The sequence below is a fragment of the Melanaphis sacchari genome, unplaced genomic scaffold, assembly GCF_002803265.2.
Source record: "Melanaphis sacchari strain LSU unplaced genomic scaffold, SCAv2.0 Contig61_pilon_pilon, whole genome shotgun sequence".
Taxonomy (NCBI): domain Eukaryota; kingdom Metazoa; phylum Arthropoda; class Insecta; order Hemiptera; family Aphididae; genus Melanaphis; species Melanaphis sacchari.
The window spans coordinates 1,072,921-1,095,032 of record NW_020271437.1 but is presented as its reverse complement, the minus strand read 5'-3'; the positions used below and the strand labels follow the sequence as shown (position 1 = coordinate 1,095,032).

General features: G+C 24.4%; 1 protein-coding gene across 4 annotated transcripts in view; it reads right to left on the bottom strand.

Annotated features, from left to right (window-relative positions):
• LOC112600142 (echinoderm microtubule-associated protein-like 2) overlaps positions 1–22,112 on the bottom strand; it is a 50,857-nt gene that overhangs the window by 22,480 nt on the left and 6,265 nt on the right. For 3 of the 4 annotated variants that reach the window (XM_025347305.1, XM_025347308.1, XM_025347307.1), the window contains exons 1-5: positions 8,921–8,960; positions 5,949–5,999; positions 2,912–3,112; positions 817–982; positions 516–755 (exon numbers count right to left, since the gene is read on the bottom strand). In XM_025347305.1, coding sequence (XP_025203090.1) covers positions 516–755; positions 817–982; positions 2,912–3,112; positions 5,949–5,999; positions 8,921–8,954 — 692 coding nt within the window. In that variant the 5' untranslated portion in view covers positions 8,955–8,960. Of the gene's footprint in view, positions 1–515; positions 756–816; positions 983–2,911; positions 3,113–5,948; positions 6,000–8,920; positions 8,961–13,821; positions 13,932–22,112 lie in introns of those variants that run through there. The other variant, XM_025347306.1, reaches the window with a different exon arrangement.

Genomic DNA, 22,112 nt, shown 5'->3' with positions numbered 1-22,112 from the left:
AAAACAATTCGTTTTGAAAATATTCAATATATGTCATTAAAAATGAAAGTTTGTGTCACAAATTAAAACTTAACCGTCAACTTATTTCATAAATATGAAATATAAAATATAACATAACATTTTTTATCATATTTATTTAAATTTTTTAAAATCAATTATGTGAAAAAGTTTAAAAATTATAATGAGGGGTACAATCTAGCAAAATATTAAACTTAGGGGTATGGAACTAAAATAAGCTTGGGAATTGTTGATATATAATCATTTTAATCATTAATTAGTCAAATACTTCAAATTATAAGTTAGGTTAATTTAGGTTATAAACATAATAACAATTATTTTTTTTTCATATTAAAAAAAATACTATTGATTTTGGTTTCATGAAAAATAAATTTCTCTAACTAAAATGAAAAACTGTAGAAGTGCAATAATAGTTAAGTTAAAATCACAACTAGAATAAAAACTCAATCCACACACATACACATACATATTATCTTTCATATTATTTTTTATTTCACCTGGAAGCTAAGGTGGAAGATTGAGGCGCAACACTAAAATTTTGGGCCTGATTAAAATCTCCAGTACTACTCCATCTCTTTGAATTATACAAATTTGTGCCACTCGAACGCTGAGGTTTTTGAGCAGTTCCAGGTCTTGTAGGTGAAGGTGATGGTGATGCTGGAGGTACTGGTGATACACTGCTCGAACTTGGCGAGTCAGAATGCAATGAACCAGTTGATTGGTAATGTACAGCCCTCCTAAAAAAAAAAAAAAAAAAAAAATAAGTACAAGAAATTTAAGTACAAAGGTATTAATTACCTTTGAGGCAATGAAGAATGTGAGTTATTGTGACTGGGGACTCTTCTAACAGGATCCCTCAAAGCAGATACAGGATGTTCATTTGCAGATCTATAGCGAAGTGTTACTTCTTTTTGTGATAGCGTTGGTGAAATCAAATGATGACCATTTCCACCATAATGGTTTCCTAAATAAAAAGCCAAAAACAATTAATATATCATACAAACCAGTTTAATATAATTTATGATAATTATATCGATATGCTGTAATAATGGTTTTAAGAACTTTTTGTCATATTTTGAATTATTTATTTATTTATTTTAAGAATGCCAAATATTTAGGTAATTGTACTTTTAATGTTTAATATATGAAAATAATATTTTAGATTATTATAAACGTTGTTATCAATTCTAGTTAATAATATTTATTAAAGTCGTGATCTTAAATTACTATGATTCAAGTTGTAATTAAAATATTACTTCGATTTTAAATTACTAAAAGAATATAATGTAATATGATAGTCTTCAATATATAAATTTACAATTATACATTTAAATTGACTACCTAAAACCCCTTAAGATTACATTTTCCATATTATATCTAAAGCCTGTTCTCGTAATCATTAATTTATTATTATAATTTATACTTAAGTATTAAAAAGCTGTTCCATAACCATAAGATAATTCATACTAATAAAACTATTAAACTCTTTCATATTTAAAAAAAATCCAAGATTAGATTAGGTGTAACATAATTTATAAAAAATATACAAAAAAATTAAAGTAATATAAAAATAATACTAACATGCTATAGAAACAGAATAGTTATCCAGACTATAATAGTGTCAAAAGAAAGTTGGTTAAATTATCAAAATTTAAGTAGAAAACAACTGCAGTATTATTCCAACAGCAATATCCGAATGAATTAATTATTAAATGAAAGTAGTTCAATAAAATAATATATAGGTAGTTATAAAAACCTAACACATTATCATAATTCACAACATTATTAAACGTCATAAACAGAAAATTTATTTAAAAATCATGATTACAGTTTAAAATATTTTTTATAATATAAATAAATTAATTTTATATGCACTAATTATTATTCATCAATAATTGTATGCCATTTAAAAAACCTACTATATTTTAATAACTTTAAATTACATACTGACATACTGTTAGTAATTACCAAACTAATAACTAAAACACAAAGATGTCTCCATTGAAATTTGTTCCAAAAAAATATTAAGAAATATTTGTTTTACAAAGTATTTATGCACATCATTAAGTCTATACAAAACAATAAAATCTTTAAAATAATATTTAATATATTATAATTATCATTCATATAGATTGGAAAAAAAACATGAATTAATGAATAATAGAAGTAATGGTTATATAGTAATCAAAAATTACTTCAGCTTAAAATATAATATTTAAAATAATATAATTTAAAAAAAAAAGATTAATTTATAAACACAAGAATATATATTATAAAAGAAACTATTATTATAATTATTATAGAATAATATATAGTACAAATAAATTAATGTATATTATTTGATGGATGTATTATTAAGTGTTTTAAAGTTAAATCGAGTTTAATTTTTATATCTACTGTTTATAATTAATTAATTAAACAATTTACTCTTACAATACATTAGTTACAAATAACAATGCATACGAAATGTTGAAAACAAATAATCAGAAGACATCTAGTACTTTATCATGGAATATGAGGTTCAAATAGTAACTTAGATTTTAAATAAAATTCAAAACATTTCGCCTCTAATAAAACTATTAATTATGTAGTACGAGTCAGTTTTTTATTCATCCTTTAAATAATTTAATCATACTCTTCAAGTGAGTTTATACTTAATAATATTAAAATATAAGCTCGCTAAATAGAAGAAGAATATATTAGAGTACATATAACCAACTTTATAAATGATAGTTTATATTAAAAACTGGTAGAGCTTTCCCCTAGCTTACTTCAATGGTTCCCCGGCATTTGTTCAATATTAATAAAAATAATTCAAAACTTTCTCTGTCAAAGCAATAGCGATTTATCATTTATCGCAATAACTTTATGTACTAATTAGTGACAAACGTACCCGCCCTAGGCGTGTTTCCATTCTTCAGAGCCGATGTATTGAGACTCAATGTCCGACTGCCTTCTAATTGGTTCAACCGCCTAAGTACATCGGCTAACGTTGATCGGAGACACACTATTTCGTCACCTTGTTCTAAGACTTTCTTTTCTAAATCACATACACGTTCACGTAGCGATTCATTTTCCGTTTCAATCATGTCATCTGTAAAATCAATTGTTTGGATTTAATAATAATTAAGACAATATTAGGTATATGTATATATAACTAATTTACAATTATTTCACATTATTTGATATATCGCTAAAATAAATAAGAAAAAATAAATAAATATTACATTAATAGTTTCATTACTTAAAACGTAAATTAAATAATCATTCATATTATTGACCATAATATTAACGTAAATAAAAATAAAGGTAAAATGCAAATATTATTTTTACACACTTTGAACATAAAACAATTTAACAATTTTGTTCGTTAAATGATCTAAATAAAATATTATTTGACATATTTAATGATTTTATGGCAAGATAATTTATTTTTCAAAAATATTTAAACTTATTTAAATACGATATAAATTGGTTATAATGACATCGTCTGGTACGTCTAAAATCTATGATTTTGGCAAAAATCCATGATAGGATACATATTACTACAGGGTGGTATTTATAACGTATCACACGCACACATTCTAGACTTATATATATATTCTATTCTATTATACATCGTATGACATCTTCAGGTTATATTTCGCAAAATATCGTGATACACTATTTATAAACTTTATTGTACCTTTATAAAAAAAATTACTAGTTCGATGTTGGCAAATAGCTATTAGCTACGATGCATTAACATTTTTCATTTTTTTTTTCTTTTAAATTAAATTATAGGTTGTATTTATATGTTATATAGGTTGCTACTTAAAAGAAATTAAAAAAAATAAAAGGATAAAAACACTAAAATCTTTTGCTAAAACATTTTTAAGAAATATTAAAAGAAAATAAAGAGGATTGTACACTTAATTAAAACATTGTAGCTAATAGCTATACTATACAATACATATAAAAGATAAAAGTATACCTCAGAATATTACAATAAAACAACAGTTATTGCTCTTTATAAAATTATGAAACGAATTTCGTTAAAATTAACCACTATATACGTAGGTAACACAAAACACTAGAGTATACATTCTACTATTAATGCATGCATTGGTCAACATAAAAATTAAATTTTGTTTATAAATATATAGCAATAAAATATTTACTAAATTTAAACTTCAAATCAATATATTTTATAGAATAAGTATAAATTACTGCTATAAAATAAGACTTAAGAATAAGATTTTTATCTTTAATAGGTAAATTTAAATAACTATAACTATAGACTATAAGCTCGTAAATTCAAGGTTAAAAATGAAGCAATTATTTTCTATTGTGACACGCGCTACTAAAATGTGATCCCCAAGAGTGTAAGCTACTTGAGTACTAGCTGAACAGCAATAATTTTAAATATAATTAACAAATTAAACAATATACATAATAAAGTAATCATTTTAATATGAACCAAACAAAATCATTAATATTAAAATATAAAAAACGTGGTTTTATGAAATACTAAAAAAATACTCATTATTCTACAGTAAGATTTTTTTAAATACCTATTTAAATAATATATACATATTACATAATATATATTATAAGCAAGTAGTTTTAAATTTAATTTAAATTGAGATTTTTGAATTTTTTATAACGAACTAACACAAAGTAAAACGTAATCTGAGTAAAATTAACTGTTGTAAAAACCCACCTAACGTTGAATAACTAAAAAAAAAATTACGTTTAGAGGAAATAGAATTACTTAATCTTTTTATTACATAGATATAAAACCAAAAACTAGATTTTCTTAAATTGAAATGTAAACAATTTAAGACATATTTTAGTAGAGCTAAGTTCTGATAAATTTTTAGTTTTTAACATAATGTAGAATATCTTCCGAAAAAAAGAAGTTACTTATGATTTATTCCATTTGTATTTTAAGAATATTTAGAATAGAAATTCGATATATCTTTTTAATAGACTAAGAACACAACATGTTCACACACTAGAAGTTACAAATTTTAAATTATTACAATACATAACTTGATACATTACAATATGATAATTATAGTCTACTTCACTAATTATTTAATTTTGAACAAACTATATGAATATTTCTAATTTTTAAATAAAATATAAATTGTTTATTAATTATTTGAATAGGTAGTGCAGAATATTTTCTAAAAAACATATTATTTAGCGAAAATGGTAAAAGTCAGAAAAGACAATATGGTATAATTTATCCATTTTTTTAATACATCCGATCCTATAAATTTTTTAGGACTAGAAGAACACATTTAATTAAACTACACTATATATTCGTATAAACTGCAAATTCCTTAAAAACAATAATATCGTGGGTTCTATCATTTAATGGTTACACACATCATGTAGTAAACATATCAAAGTTTTACATTTTTTGTCAAATTTATTTATTGCGTCATAAAATATCAATTGTATGTAAATACTTAAATTTAAAAAAAAGTTAAGATTATAATTTGTTTATTATTCGAAAAAATAAAATATACTTGATAAGATATAATTTTTCAACTTTTTTTTTGTTTTCAAGAATATTATACTGATAAATTCTTAACCATAATAAAAATAAACATATAATATAACACGTAGTCCATACTAGACCTAATAGCCAAAATATTAAATCGTCTAAACTACAATAGATTTACTATTTACGTTCACACATTAAAATACTTCTATGTACATTATAAACTAATTTATTAAAGTAAATACATTTACATCTACACATGTAGTGTAGTAGAAAACATAAATTTATATTTTTTTTATGAACTTGATACACACCCAACATTTATCAAAGTATTAGCGAATTACGCCCATCGTTCAAATAAAAACGATAATGCACATACATTTTTTATGTTATTCTACATATTAATATTGACTTTAAAAATTTATTATACACTCACTCCAAGCCAATTGCACCTTAGCCGTTACAGTCTGCATGTCGGTAACTGAAACTATTTTTGTAATTATATTTTCAGCAATAACGCCGTTTCTATTCAATCATATTAATATATATTATAACACATAAGAAATTATTATTATTTCTTTTTTAATTAAAGCTTAAGGCTTTTCATTCTTCTATAAAAAAAAAATATATATATATATTACCAAACTATTAGATAAAGACTGATGAGGAACATGTCAAACGTAAATAATGTGCATAAGGCACGCAATAAAGATAGTTGCGTGTTAATGAGTGAGCGAATAGTTGAGTAATTAATACAACTTGGATTAACTTCGAATAATAATGGTGTATGAATTCGCGTAAACTACTTGAATTGTGGTGCACCTCAACTTAATTTTATGTATGTCAATTCAAAAAAAAAAAAAAAAAAATCAATAACACAACATCAATAAATTAATTTATTTCTTTCAATCTAAGTTCGCAATATCTTATCAGCTATACCTATACCGGCTATACCCAATAAATAAATACAATTCTAGACGTTTACAAACAAAAATTATAATAATACTTTCAGGATAAACTAAAGATCAACCAACTGAAAAATGTAGAGAAAAGTTAGAAAATAGTACTACATAACATATATACTAATATATTAATAAAAATAATAATATTAATTTTCATATATTAAAAATTAATTTTTAAAATATTAAACTCAAAGTTTACATGCGATGGAAAACATTATGAAGTTTTCTATGATAAAAAATATAACATATAATTCGTAAAGTAATTATAATTATGTTCTTATTTTTTAATCAAAACTGGAAATATATATAGGCAGATATATAGAATAATATATCTATCCAGAATTTATGTATTAAATAGTTCCCTAATTTTTATGATGTGATAAGTTTATACAACAGATATTATGTATTTATCTATAGTATACATACGTCAAATATAGGTATATGCTCTTGTATATAATTAAATTTATCCAAGTAAAAATTTCCTCCTGAAATTATTATAATCTGTATGTTATTTGTAAATAATTACGTATAACTACAATACTAGTTAATAATTTAACATTCGAATGAATTGGTTTTAATATATTTAATTTTTAAGTTACCCGGTTAAAATTAATAATGATTATAAAAAATTAATATCAATATTTAAAAAAACAATTAACCATTAATTTTCATTAAATTTAAATTTCCATTATGAACATTATTATTTTATTTTACTCAACAGGAAATTAACTGATATTAATACTTTATAAATTGTAAAATGTTTCTTATATGTATGTTACGAGCAAAGTATACAATTTGGGCATTTTCTACAATGCCTTGGCATTATAAAAAGTAGCCTTTGTATATTGAGCAATATAGATAATATAATTAGTAAATTATTGTAAAAATATCAGAGCCAGATTATGTTTATTGTATAATACCATAATCGATAAGACCTTTTACCAATACAGGTTAATCAGTGGTGCAGCTAAGGAGATGCAAAGGATCTTTAGCACCCCTTATTTTTTTTATACCTAACTGTTATAGTTTTAGTAAAATACCATAGCTCTGTGAGGCATAACAATTTTAACACATTTTAGAGGTCTAATTTGCACCTATGAAGTTAATTCTCGTAAAATTAACTTTTTAGTAATCACGAATTATTTGTATAGTGTTGTTCAATTGCATACTAACTTATAATAAGAATATGGCAAAGTTTAATGCAGATTTAAATGATTTGTTAAAAAAAAAGTTCAAATAATTAATTTTTTACCAACTTAAAAAAATGCCACGGAAGCAATGCATGCGAAAATAAGTGATACAAAAAAAAAATGATTATATTTTTTAATAATATAAATATTATAGTATTAATATATTTTATTCATTATATTTTGACAATAATATTAATAAATATTATATTATCGATAAATATTGCCCAAATTGTATACTTTGCCCTAACATATATATATACATATTATGTAAGACGAATATATTAATAAATATTACATTTTTTGTGATATTTTGATAAATATGTAATGCAAATTTTGCAGTTTGACATTTAATTAATGAATTATATATTTATTTCTAGTTTACTTTTATTCTTTCTTAGTATAATAATAAACAGCATACTATTTTTTACCTAATTTAACTATATACAAATATAAAAAAAATAAATATTATATTGATTATAGTTAATATTTCGGAAAGGTATCCAAAACATTTGATTTCAATGACATAAATATTTAAATTCTGGTTGATAAATAAACTAACTAGATACTAATAGAAAATACTTAATAATTTTAAAATTTCGAATGTTAAACCCAATATAATTTTGTCAAAGAAAGCTAAATAACACAACGAACAAGAATTGAACAAAAAAAAAATTGAAATGTTATCAATGGTATGAATAAATAAATATCGATAGAGTAAGTTTATGAAATACATAGAATATTTTTCAAATCGACGTAACACCGACTAAAACAGGTAAATAAATGTGTAAAACAGATAGCTACCAAGTACGCAGTAGTAAATGCTAAATTTGGAAATCACAAACAGTGAGGTTGACGACCGAACGAGTACATAAAAATAGGATCTCCAGGATTCATGTCGTCTGGAAGCCGGACGTTGAAGCCTATACACGGACTATTGGAGGTGTTCAACTTTTACGGAATAATATAATCTTGTAATACTGAAATAAAAGACTACAAGTAGGGAATATTCTACTACAAATGTTAAAAATTCAAAACTTATCTCGATAGAACACCGCCAAAAGAAATCTTCAGAACGGACTTACTTACGGAGATAACTCTGTCGCACGTAAAACCGTATCAAAAAATCATCTTTCGATAATAACTACACGCTCGAATTGCCTATACTATTAATATAAATCTAGGGTATGTAATGAAACGAAAAATTATATAAAATACGGAATATACATATCAACAAGAATGGAAAATATAAAATGTACTTTCAACTACACTGCAACTACACACGTCATACATGGCCGACGTTTGATTTCAAACACAACGGCCACCGCGTCGTTGCAGTCGTTGCAGCTGTATGAACACACTCCTCTCGGAACGTAATTCTCGAAGGGTGACCACGAGGGTCAATCGATATATGTTTACGGGCAGTGTTACCACATACCGGGGGTCCTTATTCGAAATCGGGTACACACAAGTCTGAATCATCAATCCAATTAATTAAATCAACATTTACGTACTTATATTTTTTCATAGGAAATTATTGAAAATGTTCAATTTTACAAGAAATACATCAATTATAATAACAAGTAGTATAATAGTGTAATGATTGTGTCTTTTTAATAACGGAAAACAATTTTATTTTCTCCGAATAAAAATGTTATATTTCTTTTAAATACTTATTTAAACGGTAAAAATGATTCTAATATAAAAATCATAATAAAATTAATTACCTGCCTAAAGACTATTAACTTATTATTATTATTATTTAATGGACATTTATAAAATAAAAATTCCTATCTCATAATATATTAAAAGATTATGAATCAACCATAGGTATACTATACTTTTAGTATCTACATTCTACATAATAGGTACATTTTAATGGATTATTATAAATATTACTTATGAAAAAATAACTTAATAAATGGTTTGTACCTACCTACATAATAATGGAAAAATGTTACTAGTTTTTACAACCTTTCATAATTCCACACTTAACTTGTTTGACATTATCTCAATGACTTATAGTTTCAATTTCCAAGGTTGAAAATCTTTATTTTCGCACGAAATTCACGGGACCGAAACGACAAGTTGTACAAGATTTATTTACTATATAATGATCACATTCAAAAGTAAAAATAAAAATATATAGCTTACTTATTTTTAAAAATAATAATAATAATAATAATACAATATCAATGGATATCAGAATTACATAAATTTAAAGTTATAATGTAGCTACAACAGTAAATATAATTTATTTTTTAATATTTAAATTTCTAATGAAAACTATGTTGTAATAAACGAATGTCCTGATGTATCTTTTTTGTAGAATGATTGTGATGTCTGATTTGAAATATTTTTAATAACAATAATAATATCGATTACAAATGAAGAAATCGTCACCTGAGAAATAAAATTAAATCAGTTAAGAATTATAAGTATTAGAAATGTAAACCTATTTGAATATAAAGCAATTTGCTTCGTCACTGTAGCAATAGTAATTAGTAAACAATAAGTTATTACCTATGCGATTAATCGGCTTAATAGCTGACAACAAAACAGATGAGTCTATATTAAAATAATATAATAGGTACGTGTATAGTTCAGATGTTTAAATGATCATTATATTCGAACATAAACACTCATTACCATAAAATTCGAAGATGAGGATATCGCTTAATGCTTACGCTCAGCTATTTAAATTCAAAGACACACAATTTGAGTTTTACACATTTTTACGGACTTAGCAATGGAAAAAAAATGCTAATTTTAATAAAAACTAACTAATACTTGCATAATATATGACACAATATAATATGTAAAACAACGAATATAATTACATATAATCGAATTAGATAAATAAAAGTAACATCTACGACTCGCCAGTCGGAGGTACACTAGTTCATAGGTACCTACTATACCTATATATTATAAATATACTATACACTATTAGTTGATTCGCTCTAACTGGTTATATTGAACGATTAAAAGAATTTAAGAATTGCAGATCGAAACACTATAAAAGAATAAAACTGTAAGATATTATTACGGAAAAAAAAAATTATTCGCGCATATATAGGAATAAAAATCAAGGTTCACGATGAACCCGCGGCTCTATCAGCTTCATAGTACACGTCATATAATCGAACCGGTTGCGAACTGCAGATGCATCGCATCACAAGCATGGATACGACAACGTGTAATATTTTTTCGAATAGTTTTGAATAATAATAATGACGGTAAAAAAACAGTATTTCCCATAAAAACGTAAAAAAAAATCATTGTCAACTGACCATTGGTATGACGTCGTCCGGAACTAGGCGACGCAGGAGTGTCAAGGCCGACGCACATCCTGTATAAAGTACAATATACAATAATAATATTATATATTATTATATTATCATGACGGACGATCGGATGTACACTCCGGTGAATGGAAGCCACCACCGGTATAATGCTCATTAACCACCATGGTTCAATTGCAGTAAAAATGTTCAATGTTTTAAGATTTTTGTGTTTATTTTACTTTATTTATCCCACGCCACAATGTCATGCACGATATTTGCTTTCGCTAGTATGGTTTTTTGGCGATCGAATAGAATAGCACTCGGGCCGTCCACCATCTACTGAAGTGGTATATTTACATACTATATACTACGATATAAGAGCGGTCGAACGATAAACTTGTTGTTGTTCACCTATCCACCTTACACACACAAAAAGTGGTGGTGGACATAACACATAAATAGGTTGGAATACGTGACATTACAAATATACCGTGTATAGATATACGAGATACATAGTTACATACATTTACCACGATTAAGCTATGTTTCATGAAACTTATTGACACTGTATATAATATATTGAAAAATAATTCGAAATGGATAATAATATATAATGTAGAAATTTTAAATTTATTTTTTCTTGGATAGAGATAAAATATATTTATAGACTATTAAACAAATTATTATTTTTATTTTTTTTATTGGTTCTTTTCTATATTAAAACCACATTTTAAAAGGCTTATGGTATATCCTATATGAGGACTGATGAGTACCTAACACCTAAATAAGTATTATTGTAGTCTAGGAACAACATAACATGTTTGAGGAGCCCTACGTATACTTCGGCAAGTTTATATTACGCACATACTCGTATAACCAAGGCATCCGACGACGACAAAGACGAACGAGCGCAGGTTCTTTGGATTTCCCACGGCCTTCGAAGAAATCTAACGGCGTATTTAAACAGACACACCGCAAACGAGATATATGTATAGTGTCGTTAACACTTCTTTGGTGGGTACATTACACACGTATACATACGTATTATATTGTTATCGCGTACATAATATACGATCTATCTAAGTGATGTAAGTTTGACGATGGTGTTTCAGTCAAACATTATAATAAATAAAAACTATATTATATGTGCTGAACTACCGTGCCGCCGGGGACGACGCCTGAAATGTATAGAGGTATAACATAATATATGCTTAGTGATAACAATGACCACGACGACGATGACGGTAAAAATTGGTTTTCAAAACGGAATTCAACTATTTTTATTGTTGCCGTTTGATCGTTTCGTATTGATCGTTGTTTTTATATAAGATAGGTGACCATCCTTTATATATTATATACCTACCTAATATACGATGCAGTGATATGACTATTGGAACATTAGCACACGGATGGTCTGTGATAAATTATATCGATCAAAAGACCTATGAAGTTATTATTATCATTGAATTTTTTAAATTAACTAGCAGATTTTCTTAGCAAGTTATGACGATCTATAACAGTTTATGTATACTACCCACTTATACAACGTATACACGTTAGTCAAAACAGGGGTTACCCATTTGCACTAAAAAAATTAATTCGTTTTGAGTATAGCCCGTTTGCGCGAAAATAAAAAAAAGGTATATTTTTTCCGACAGCCCATTTGCGTCAAATTTACCTGCGTAAACATTTTACATTAACGAATCGGTTAATTTTTATATTTAAAAAACGTCGTGTACTCGTGTCAGTAACGTATAAAAATTTATTTTTATAAGTCTATAGATTTTAAATATAACTGCAGCATGTCAAAAACAAAAGTATTCGTCCTGGGAAAATTATTTTAACTGAAATGAATAACTACATAACTAATTCAGATTTTACTATATCTGATGTATCTGCTGTAGAAAATGTATTTACTGTGCTCGTGAAAAACCTCTTCCTTCAAATCCTAAATCAGTGTCTGATGTTCATAAAACATTAATCGATTAACATTTTACTACTTCTTAAAACGAAGATTAAAATATGTATTGGTGATTATTATTTTAAAAAAATCATACAATTGACTATAATTATTGATTACCGATAGCTTATAATTTTCAAAAAAAATATAAACTTATTAACTATTTATTATTGCTTACAATAATTTGTATTATTGATATTATTATTTAAAAAAATTCGTACAGTTGACAATGATTTAAATAAAATTGTACTGATTATTAGGTATTTGAGGAAAAAATATATTACTTTATTATAATAAATTAAACCAGGTAAATTTGGGGCAAATAGACTATCGGAAAAAACATACTTTTTTATTTTGACGCAAAGAGCGATGCTCATTGGAACAGAGAAGATGAGCTATAGCGATTACAATCTATGCTGAGATTTATAATCATCTTATCTCAATTTATATAATACCTTAAATTTGCTTAACTACTTAATCACGGTATGAAATACAATATTTATTTAAATCTGCCTTAATGAGAAAAATGTTTTGGACAAAAACATTGCTAAACTTATAATAGTTATAACTTATAACATAATATTTAATTATATTTTAAAACACAATTACTATAATAATAATAAACAATTTTGGACGTTTTAAAAATGCATTTTTTAATAAACTATAAGATTACTTTAAATCTTGCAATTAAATTAGTGACAGTGAGAATTTAATTAACCCGTTATTCCGTTATTCACTTTAACCTAATTATATAATAGTTAATAATTTTCACATTAAAAACCTATTAATGCTTTAAATTTGGTAAAAATACATAGACATGTATGCTCGACTAATCTAAGTTATTAAGCTAATTAATAAAGTGTTTCTAATTAAAATTGATTAACTGCTTAGTTTATTTTATTTTTTAAATTACCGGCTTCAGATTTTGAAGACGATGATAGTGATTCAGCGCCATTGATTCGCATATTAGTGACTTCTTTGTAACTAATATTTTATCTGGTTCGATTACTTCATTCTGTTAATCTAAAAAAAAAATACTTATTAAAATCAATAAAACAAATTGTTTTTTTAAATAAATAAAATAATATATCATAATAAAACAAACTAACATTCGTTCTCACAAAAAAATATTCAGGGTGAAATAATTAACCTGGGATTATACATCAAACATGTATTTTATTAATTAACAATTTTTCAACATCCAAGTAGCTAAAAATTGTTCAATTTATAGGGCACTCCCATAATAATAAGCAAAAACATTAAAACCAAATACCTATAATATATTAGTAATAAGTTTTTAAAAATAAACTTGAATCTAATTAATTATTTGATTTCTTACAAATTAATTATGCAAATGATAAATTACTTTTTTAAGGCATTTGAAATTTTCAAAAGAAACTGCAATATATTTATGATTCATAATATGTTACACAATACACTATAAATAGAATAATTATATAGTATAATTATATACATCACATTTAAAAAAAATATTACAACAGTGTAACTACATAAAATTCACATATCATTTTAAGCCAAATTTATTTTTATTTTTCAACTAGTCATTGTTCAATCTATAACAAGACATCACAACTCTCATTTTTACAAAATACAACTATTATAAGTTACAAGACATCTATTGAAATTATATTGACCAAAAATAACAGACAGGTTTTTCTCGTTATGGATTATACTCGGCTAATTAATGAAATCGTGATTATGGAAATACAAATAATAATCTGTAAAAATGATTGTAAAGTAAAATTAATAGGTAGGTACATAATACTTTATCTAAATAAGACCTACGTCAACATAGTTAGAGCTATCATTATAACATATATTAACTAATCAAATTAATTATTCTCAGTAATATGCATCATATACAATATATATATATATTAAGAAATCATAAGGTAATATATTTAAATATTATTTAAAAAAAAAAAAAATACAAAATCAAGTATTACATAGACTTTATAAAAAAAAATATAATTGGTATGCTAAATCATGTCTATTGTATTTGCAGGCACCCGGAAGTAAAATTAAGCCGGGACATTCTTGCGTGATCAATATTCCAATGGGCTCGATACAGAATAATATGTATAAGCATGTGGAGCGACCCACATAATGAAATAAAAGTTATAAAGAATACAAAAAGGTGTGCGTAGTAAGTTTGAATAAAAAATTCTTGGTAGTTAAATATTAATTAATACATATATTTCGATTTGTAAGCAATACTTCTATTACTTAATATGTTCTATTGCAATTAAATCATCTTCAACAAATCTTTGATGTTCATTAGTATATTTATGTGATAGGCGATAGCAGCAAACAATTTTCAGTAATTGAAAGTTATTATACAAGATATTTATATACATAAACTAACTTAAGCTATTAAACATCCATCTACATAGAATCTATATTATTAAGCCGATTAAAAGGAAAATAAATGCTGAATAAACACGAACCAAAGCGGCCTAGTGCAAACAACAAAAAAATAACACTCCATATAAATGTATTTTTTACTTTCACTATAGATCCTGTATTACTTTTATTAAACTCTATATTTATATATACACATGAGTGTTAGTGTGTGCGTGCTTATTCTGTGTTTAAGTGTATTCATGTCTTCATACAAGATGAAATTCATTATTATGATTCTTTCAAGGTTATTATGTAAATGAAAAATATGGTTCATTTATTTATGTAATAAAAAGAAAAAGAAAGGTACAAAAAATAATAGCTTAATCAAAAAACCTAAAATCCGATCAAGACCTATTTCCTGATCATGAATTACCAATAAATTAGATAAGAACTTAACCAATAAGGGATATTTTTCTTTAAAATAATAATCATATACTATCCTTTTAATTTTTCACATTCAGATACATTAAAAAATATTTCTCAAACAAAAATTTAAGTACAAATGATTTTACGTAGAAAAAAAGTAAACAAATTCATATAGTTTACTAAAAAAAATTGTTGAAAATATAATATCTATATTAATTGATAATAGTATTAAAACAAAAACGGCTAAGTTATTTAACATCTTATTTAAAATGAGGTATAATCACTACAGAAGAATAACCAATAACAAAAATAAACAATGAAATAAACTCTACTTTTCACCGTCTAAAATGTGAGCACTATTATTTAATTGAAGATCAACGAAGAAAACACCGAAATCATCATTTTATTTGATGTAATATAATATATACAAGTTTACTATATAAAATAAACTTAACCAAAAATTATAAATAGGCACTGTGAATTTGTTATAACTGTTATTAGAACTGTTAAGTGTTAGTTATAACTTATACTTCTTATTAAAAAAAAAAGTAGGTACCTACAGAAATTAAAATAAAAAGTAATCGAACAACCTATAATATATCTGCAATTAAAAAAATTTACTCCTGAGTACCGAGTTATTATTAATCGTTTAACGATTTGAACGTAGTCAGCTGTATTTCAATAATTATTCAATAACACTACATTGTTTTTTTTTTATATATATATACCAATAAAATAGTAATTTACGCAACATTCAGAATGTATGTCAAAAATAATGAAAAGTGATTTCATGCCTGATGAAGCTTATCAAAAAATATAAAAACACAACATATATATAAAAATTTTGTCTACAGTTTTATAACAATAATATAAGTGTGAAATCTCTGAAGTAATAAAAATTATAAATGAGATGGTGGCATAGAATATCTTTTGTAAAATAATTCTATACAGCAATAGATTTAATTACTTGATAAAATAATTAAATTGCAAAAATTATGGATTAAAATTTAAATCAATTTATTATACTGATATACAAGTATACTATAATTCTGGCTATAATACATAATAATCAATACATGGATTGATATAAATCAATAATTATTGAATACTCAAAACCAATTATTATAATTATTCTCAACAAATAGTTTTTTCTTTAAATTTAAATATTTCATTGACTTAAAATTGTATGCAATGATTAGGAATTAATAAACAATTATAAATAATATTAAAATACCTGATAATTAAAAATAAAATTGAATTTATAATTATTTTTTATTATATAAATGAGATATATTTAAATGTATAGTAAACATTTCACATGATCGTGTGAATGTTATGATCATAATATAAGAAAGGTTAAAACTTAAAACATTGGTACATCATTATTAATTTTATATTATACACGATTAATCGGGTTAAAACTGTTTACACATACATTATTAATAATTTTTGGCAAACAGTCGATTTTGTATTTGTGATCATATGAACTAAAATAAGTAATACATATTACTGCTTCCATATTTTCATATGATGTAGTATTTTAGTTTATAAATATGAAATGAATACATTATTAATAAAAATTAATAATTTCCTCAAAGAAACATAATTTTTTGGAAGACTTGTTAATAGATCGATTATATTTTTTATTTCAAAATTTAGTATATAGTTATATGAGTATGTGACATTAGAAATTTAAAGGTATAATTTATTACGTAAAAATCTTTAAGCATTGCTACTAAAAAAAAAAACATTTAAATAACTAACTTAACCATAATGAATACAAAAACATTTTTATTTATTTTTACATAATGTAAAACAAAATTACATCAAATCATTAAAAAAATATTTTTTATTCCTCACTAACATTAAGTTAAAATAAATTATAAATGTCAACAATATCATTCTTCATAATATTATATAGGTACCTAAAATTGACATACAATTGGAGTATGCACAGAAGTAATATTCTACTAACCGGAAATACTATAAACACTTGATTGTATAGATAACAATAAATATGCTGACTGATTTTCAGCTGTGTAACTTACAAGAACAATTTTTTCAATACACTTAATACCTAGTCATTCTATAGCAAGATATATCAATAAAATCTCTTAGCAAAAAACTACTGTGTTTCAATTTTTCATTGAGTCCATTAACAGTTGTTCCACGATTTAACCCGTTACACTAAGCTTTAAGAGGGGATACAATTTTTACACAGAACTTCGCAAAACAATGTCATTTGAATATTATACAGACAAGAACAATTTAGTTGTTGAAAACGGTAACAAAGCAATCATACGAAATGATCAGAAGAAGATATTAATAATAGATCACAGCGGAATCCCAATAGTCAATAAAATAGATTTTAATGCCATTAACATGACGTGACATCTAAAGACTAAATTATAAACATTAATTTCTAAATGTCTAAAATCTAAACAAGATTAAATTCAATTATAGCTAAAAACTGTAAAATATTACATAATATGAAATTTAATAATTACCCGTTATATTTATTTTTACTATACTAAAATAAGTAGACTATTATATAAATTTATTTTATATCAAACAAAACATACCTACTAAACTTGATTCATCAGTTATCAATAGAGACAAAATTTATGATATTTACAATATATTACCTAAACTGCAGGTTTTCATATTCACGTAATGCAAATACATTTTTTCATCAAATTCTACAAACATATTATAAATTAATTTATTATTCAGGCGTATACGATAAAAAGTATACAACTATTCTAAGATACGTATACTTAGGTACATATAATGTTATTTCTAATTAGTAGGGAATAGATTTATAAATAATATAAACACAAAATATGTATATAAATATGGAAGTATAATTTATAAAATATGTGAGAAAAAAACATTTTTATTTCTGTATAAGTACTATGCATTTATGGAAAAAACACATTAGATATAATTATAAAAATATCAAAATTATACGTGTTGCATTAAATAATTACGATTTATTTTAAATTACTGAATTTTAAATGTCGCCTGTTAGGTCTCAAAATATTTTTAAAATATCTTAACGATCGTTACACATCAATCGATGTAATTGGAGCATATTTGAAGCCGATAATTCCAAATTTTTAGAAGTGTCTCCCAATTATTATTTCATTGATTATTTTAAAATCAGTATAGCCTAAATTTGTTTCTGCAACAGCATAAATTTTCTTTCGAACAACATCTTCGATTTGTCTACTTACAAGTTTTAATTTTCTTATTGCTAATTCAACAATTTGCATACTATCATTTAAAGACGTATTTTTTGTTTCTAATCTTGTAACTGTATATAACTAAAATAAAACTAAAATTCAACGAGATGAAAATTAAATTATTTTTCAATGTTTCATTTTTCTAATATTTTGAGTTTTTACAATAGCCATAAAAGTTTCTGAATCTAATTTAAAAAAAATGTTTTTGTATTTTTAAAAAGGGTTCACAATAATATTGAGCAGCTATCCACCTATTAATTATTGGTTTAGGTAGTTGAGAAAAATCAGGGTACACTTCTTAAAAAATTGTAATACGATTAGAAACTTTCAAAAAAAAATTTTGATTTTTTTTACGAAAAAACATATATCGATGATAAAATTATAAAATGTGTTTAAAAATATTGACAAATCAGTGAAATATGTAAACATATTTAATCATTTCAAAATATATAAAATACAATTTGTGATATATTAATAAGAGTGATTTAAATTGTGAATATTTCTTATAAAATTTTAAATATCTTGTTCTAATAAAAGAATGCATTTACATATAAATAAATCCGTTCCTTACTTAGTTACATATTCTATTACTCAAACATATTGTGATAAAACTAAAAAACATTCAAACATTTACACTCATCTATTTAACAAAAAAATACTTTTAAATTATACAAAATATAATTATGAATAAATTACATCTGGACAACCTAAAAATGACAAGTTGGATACTTAGGTATTTACTTTACATATATGTCATATATAGTAAGTAATACACACGCCCACTCATAAACATAATAATAAACACATTTCTAATATATATATATATATATATATATATATATATATTCATATACCTATGTTAAATAGGCAACTGCAGATTATGATTTTGGTTGACTTCTATACGACAATGCAAACTCTCCAGTTAGATGTATTTGTGTATGCACATGACTAAATCTTCCCAAGTTACACAACATACGGCAAGCGTACGCAGTTTTATTTTGTGTTTCGGATTAGGTTACACATGGACTGTAGGTCATACGGCCAACAGACCAGAGTAAAATGATCCGACAATTACCATCAGTGTCTTTTGTGTGGATTGTATTCATAATATACTTAAATTGTATATCTATAAAGTTATATAGATACATGTATTAGAATAACGAACGGATATCCGTTGCTGGAAAGTGGGCCGAGAGATGATTTTACCGGTTCACAGAAGGCATCATTATATTATGTGTTTGTATTAAACCAAAATGGCTAATGCTAAAACTAGCCAACCCCAACATAATATACATCTGGTCCAGGTTAAAAGCCAATTCGTAACAACACTATATGCATTATTGTTGTCGTTATACAAACACTGGCATGTGACCTAAATCGATCCCGCATTAAACACCGCGAGATCTATATTGTTATGTAATATAATATAAACAATGTCACCACAAACATACATAATTCTGCACTATATATGTCTCATTTCTAATATAATTTTTTTTATACCATAAATAATAAAAATAAACGTGTACACGATAACAACTGTTTTTTGTCTTACACCTATAATTTTCGGAATAGTAAGTTGGTTAATTAAATATTCTATTATAATTTTTTTCCTAACATGATTTTTTTACCTATTAAAAAATTTAAAAAAAATGTTTTACTTAAAAATATTTATTTATTTGGTACAAAATAAAAAAACATACATTTATACGAATTTGGAGAAAAATAATTGCCGTGTAAAATGTAAATCATTGAAAACATGTTATACACATATCTAATACATTTTGGAACAAACAAATTCTAGCTTGATTATTTAAGTTCACATGATTCTTGTTTAGTAAAAATCGTTTCTCACAAATATTATTATCGGTCTTATACTAATATATTATAATAGGTCTAATAACAATATAAAATACATAATTCCTCTTCGAGTAAAGTTGACTAATTATAACAAAGAAATAAGAATACAGTATCGAGCTTTTGATTAATTTTATTTAATACATTTGAAAAATAGGCAATAAGCAAAAACAAAAACTGTAGAAGAATAATACAGTTTTAAACATATAGTTATAATAAAATATTATTTCAACTACCTACTGAAGATTATATTTATATAAATTATAATGAAGTAAATTGATGTAAAAAAAAATATTTGAAAATGTTGTTCTATTAATTATAATCATAAAATTATTCATACTGTATATTCAAACCTACTAGACAATATGACAATTTTTTTTTTTAATTTCCTTATTAAACTTGATTTGAAACTGTTTTTTAGAGTATTTTAGTAAATTATTTCAAATGCAGCTTGTGCAAACTACATAAACTTGAACTGTTAACATGCATCTTATTGTTTAATAAAATAACATAAAATAGATAACCCGAAATTATAAATTTGTTCTAGACAATTACATAAACTAAATGATATCCGGTATATTATTATTTTATAACCTAAATACATATAAAATATAAACCATTAAATACCAACACAAACAAATATAATATCTAATATCTGTTAGATTTCTATGCAATTTTGAAGTGCATACAAATAGTAATAATTGGTTCCTCTTGTGTTTTCAGTCGTAAAATAATTTCATTCGATAATTTACAGCACCTATAGCTTTAGGTGTATAATAAAATATCATACTAGTCATAAATCTAATGACGACATGAACCATTTTGCATAGAGATGCATATTGTTTCTATTAACTACCCGCCTAAGAAAGACATTATAAATAGTTTTTACGTAAAAATAAGTAACAGACATGGATGACCGCAATAAACATTCAACGCGTATTCAATTTATACGTACCTACGTGCATAAATATTACCTTATTTGCATCACTATTGTACACAAGTATATAATATTATTACAAAAAATAACAAATCGTTTAAAGCTATATATGAGCATCGATCCTCTTTCTAAAAAAAATGATTTAAAAATCCATATGATCAAAATTATAATCAGTCGTGCAATCCAGTAAATTAAAATTACTATAAAATACCACAATACCATGAAGACCCTAACATACTATGATGTTGATGTATAATAATAAGTACGATTAATTCCAAGACCCAAACGATTTTAATAATACTTGTTAACTTAAGTCTTTGTTAAAATTTAGTTTCCTATTATGTATATTATATAAGAATTAAAAGTGTATATCCATTA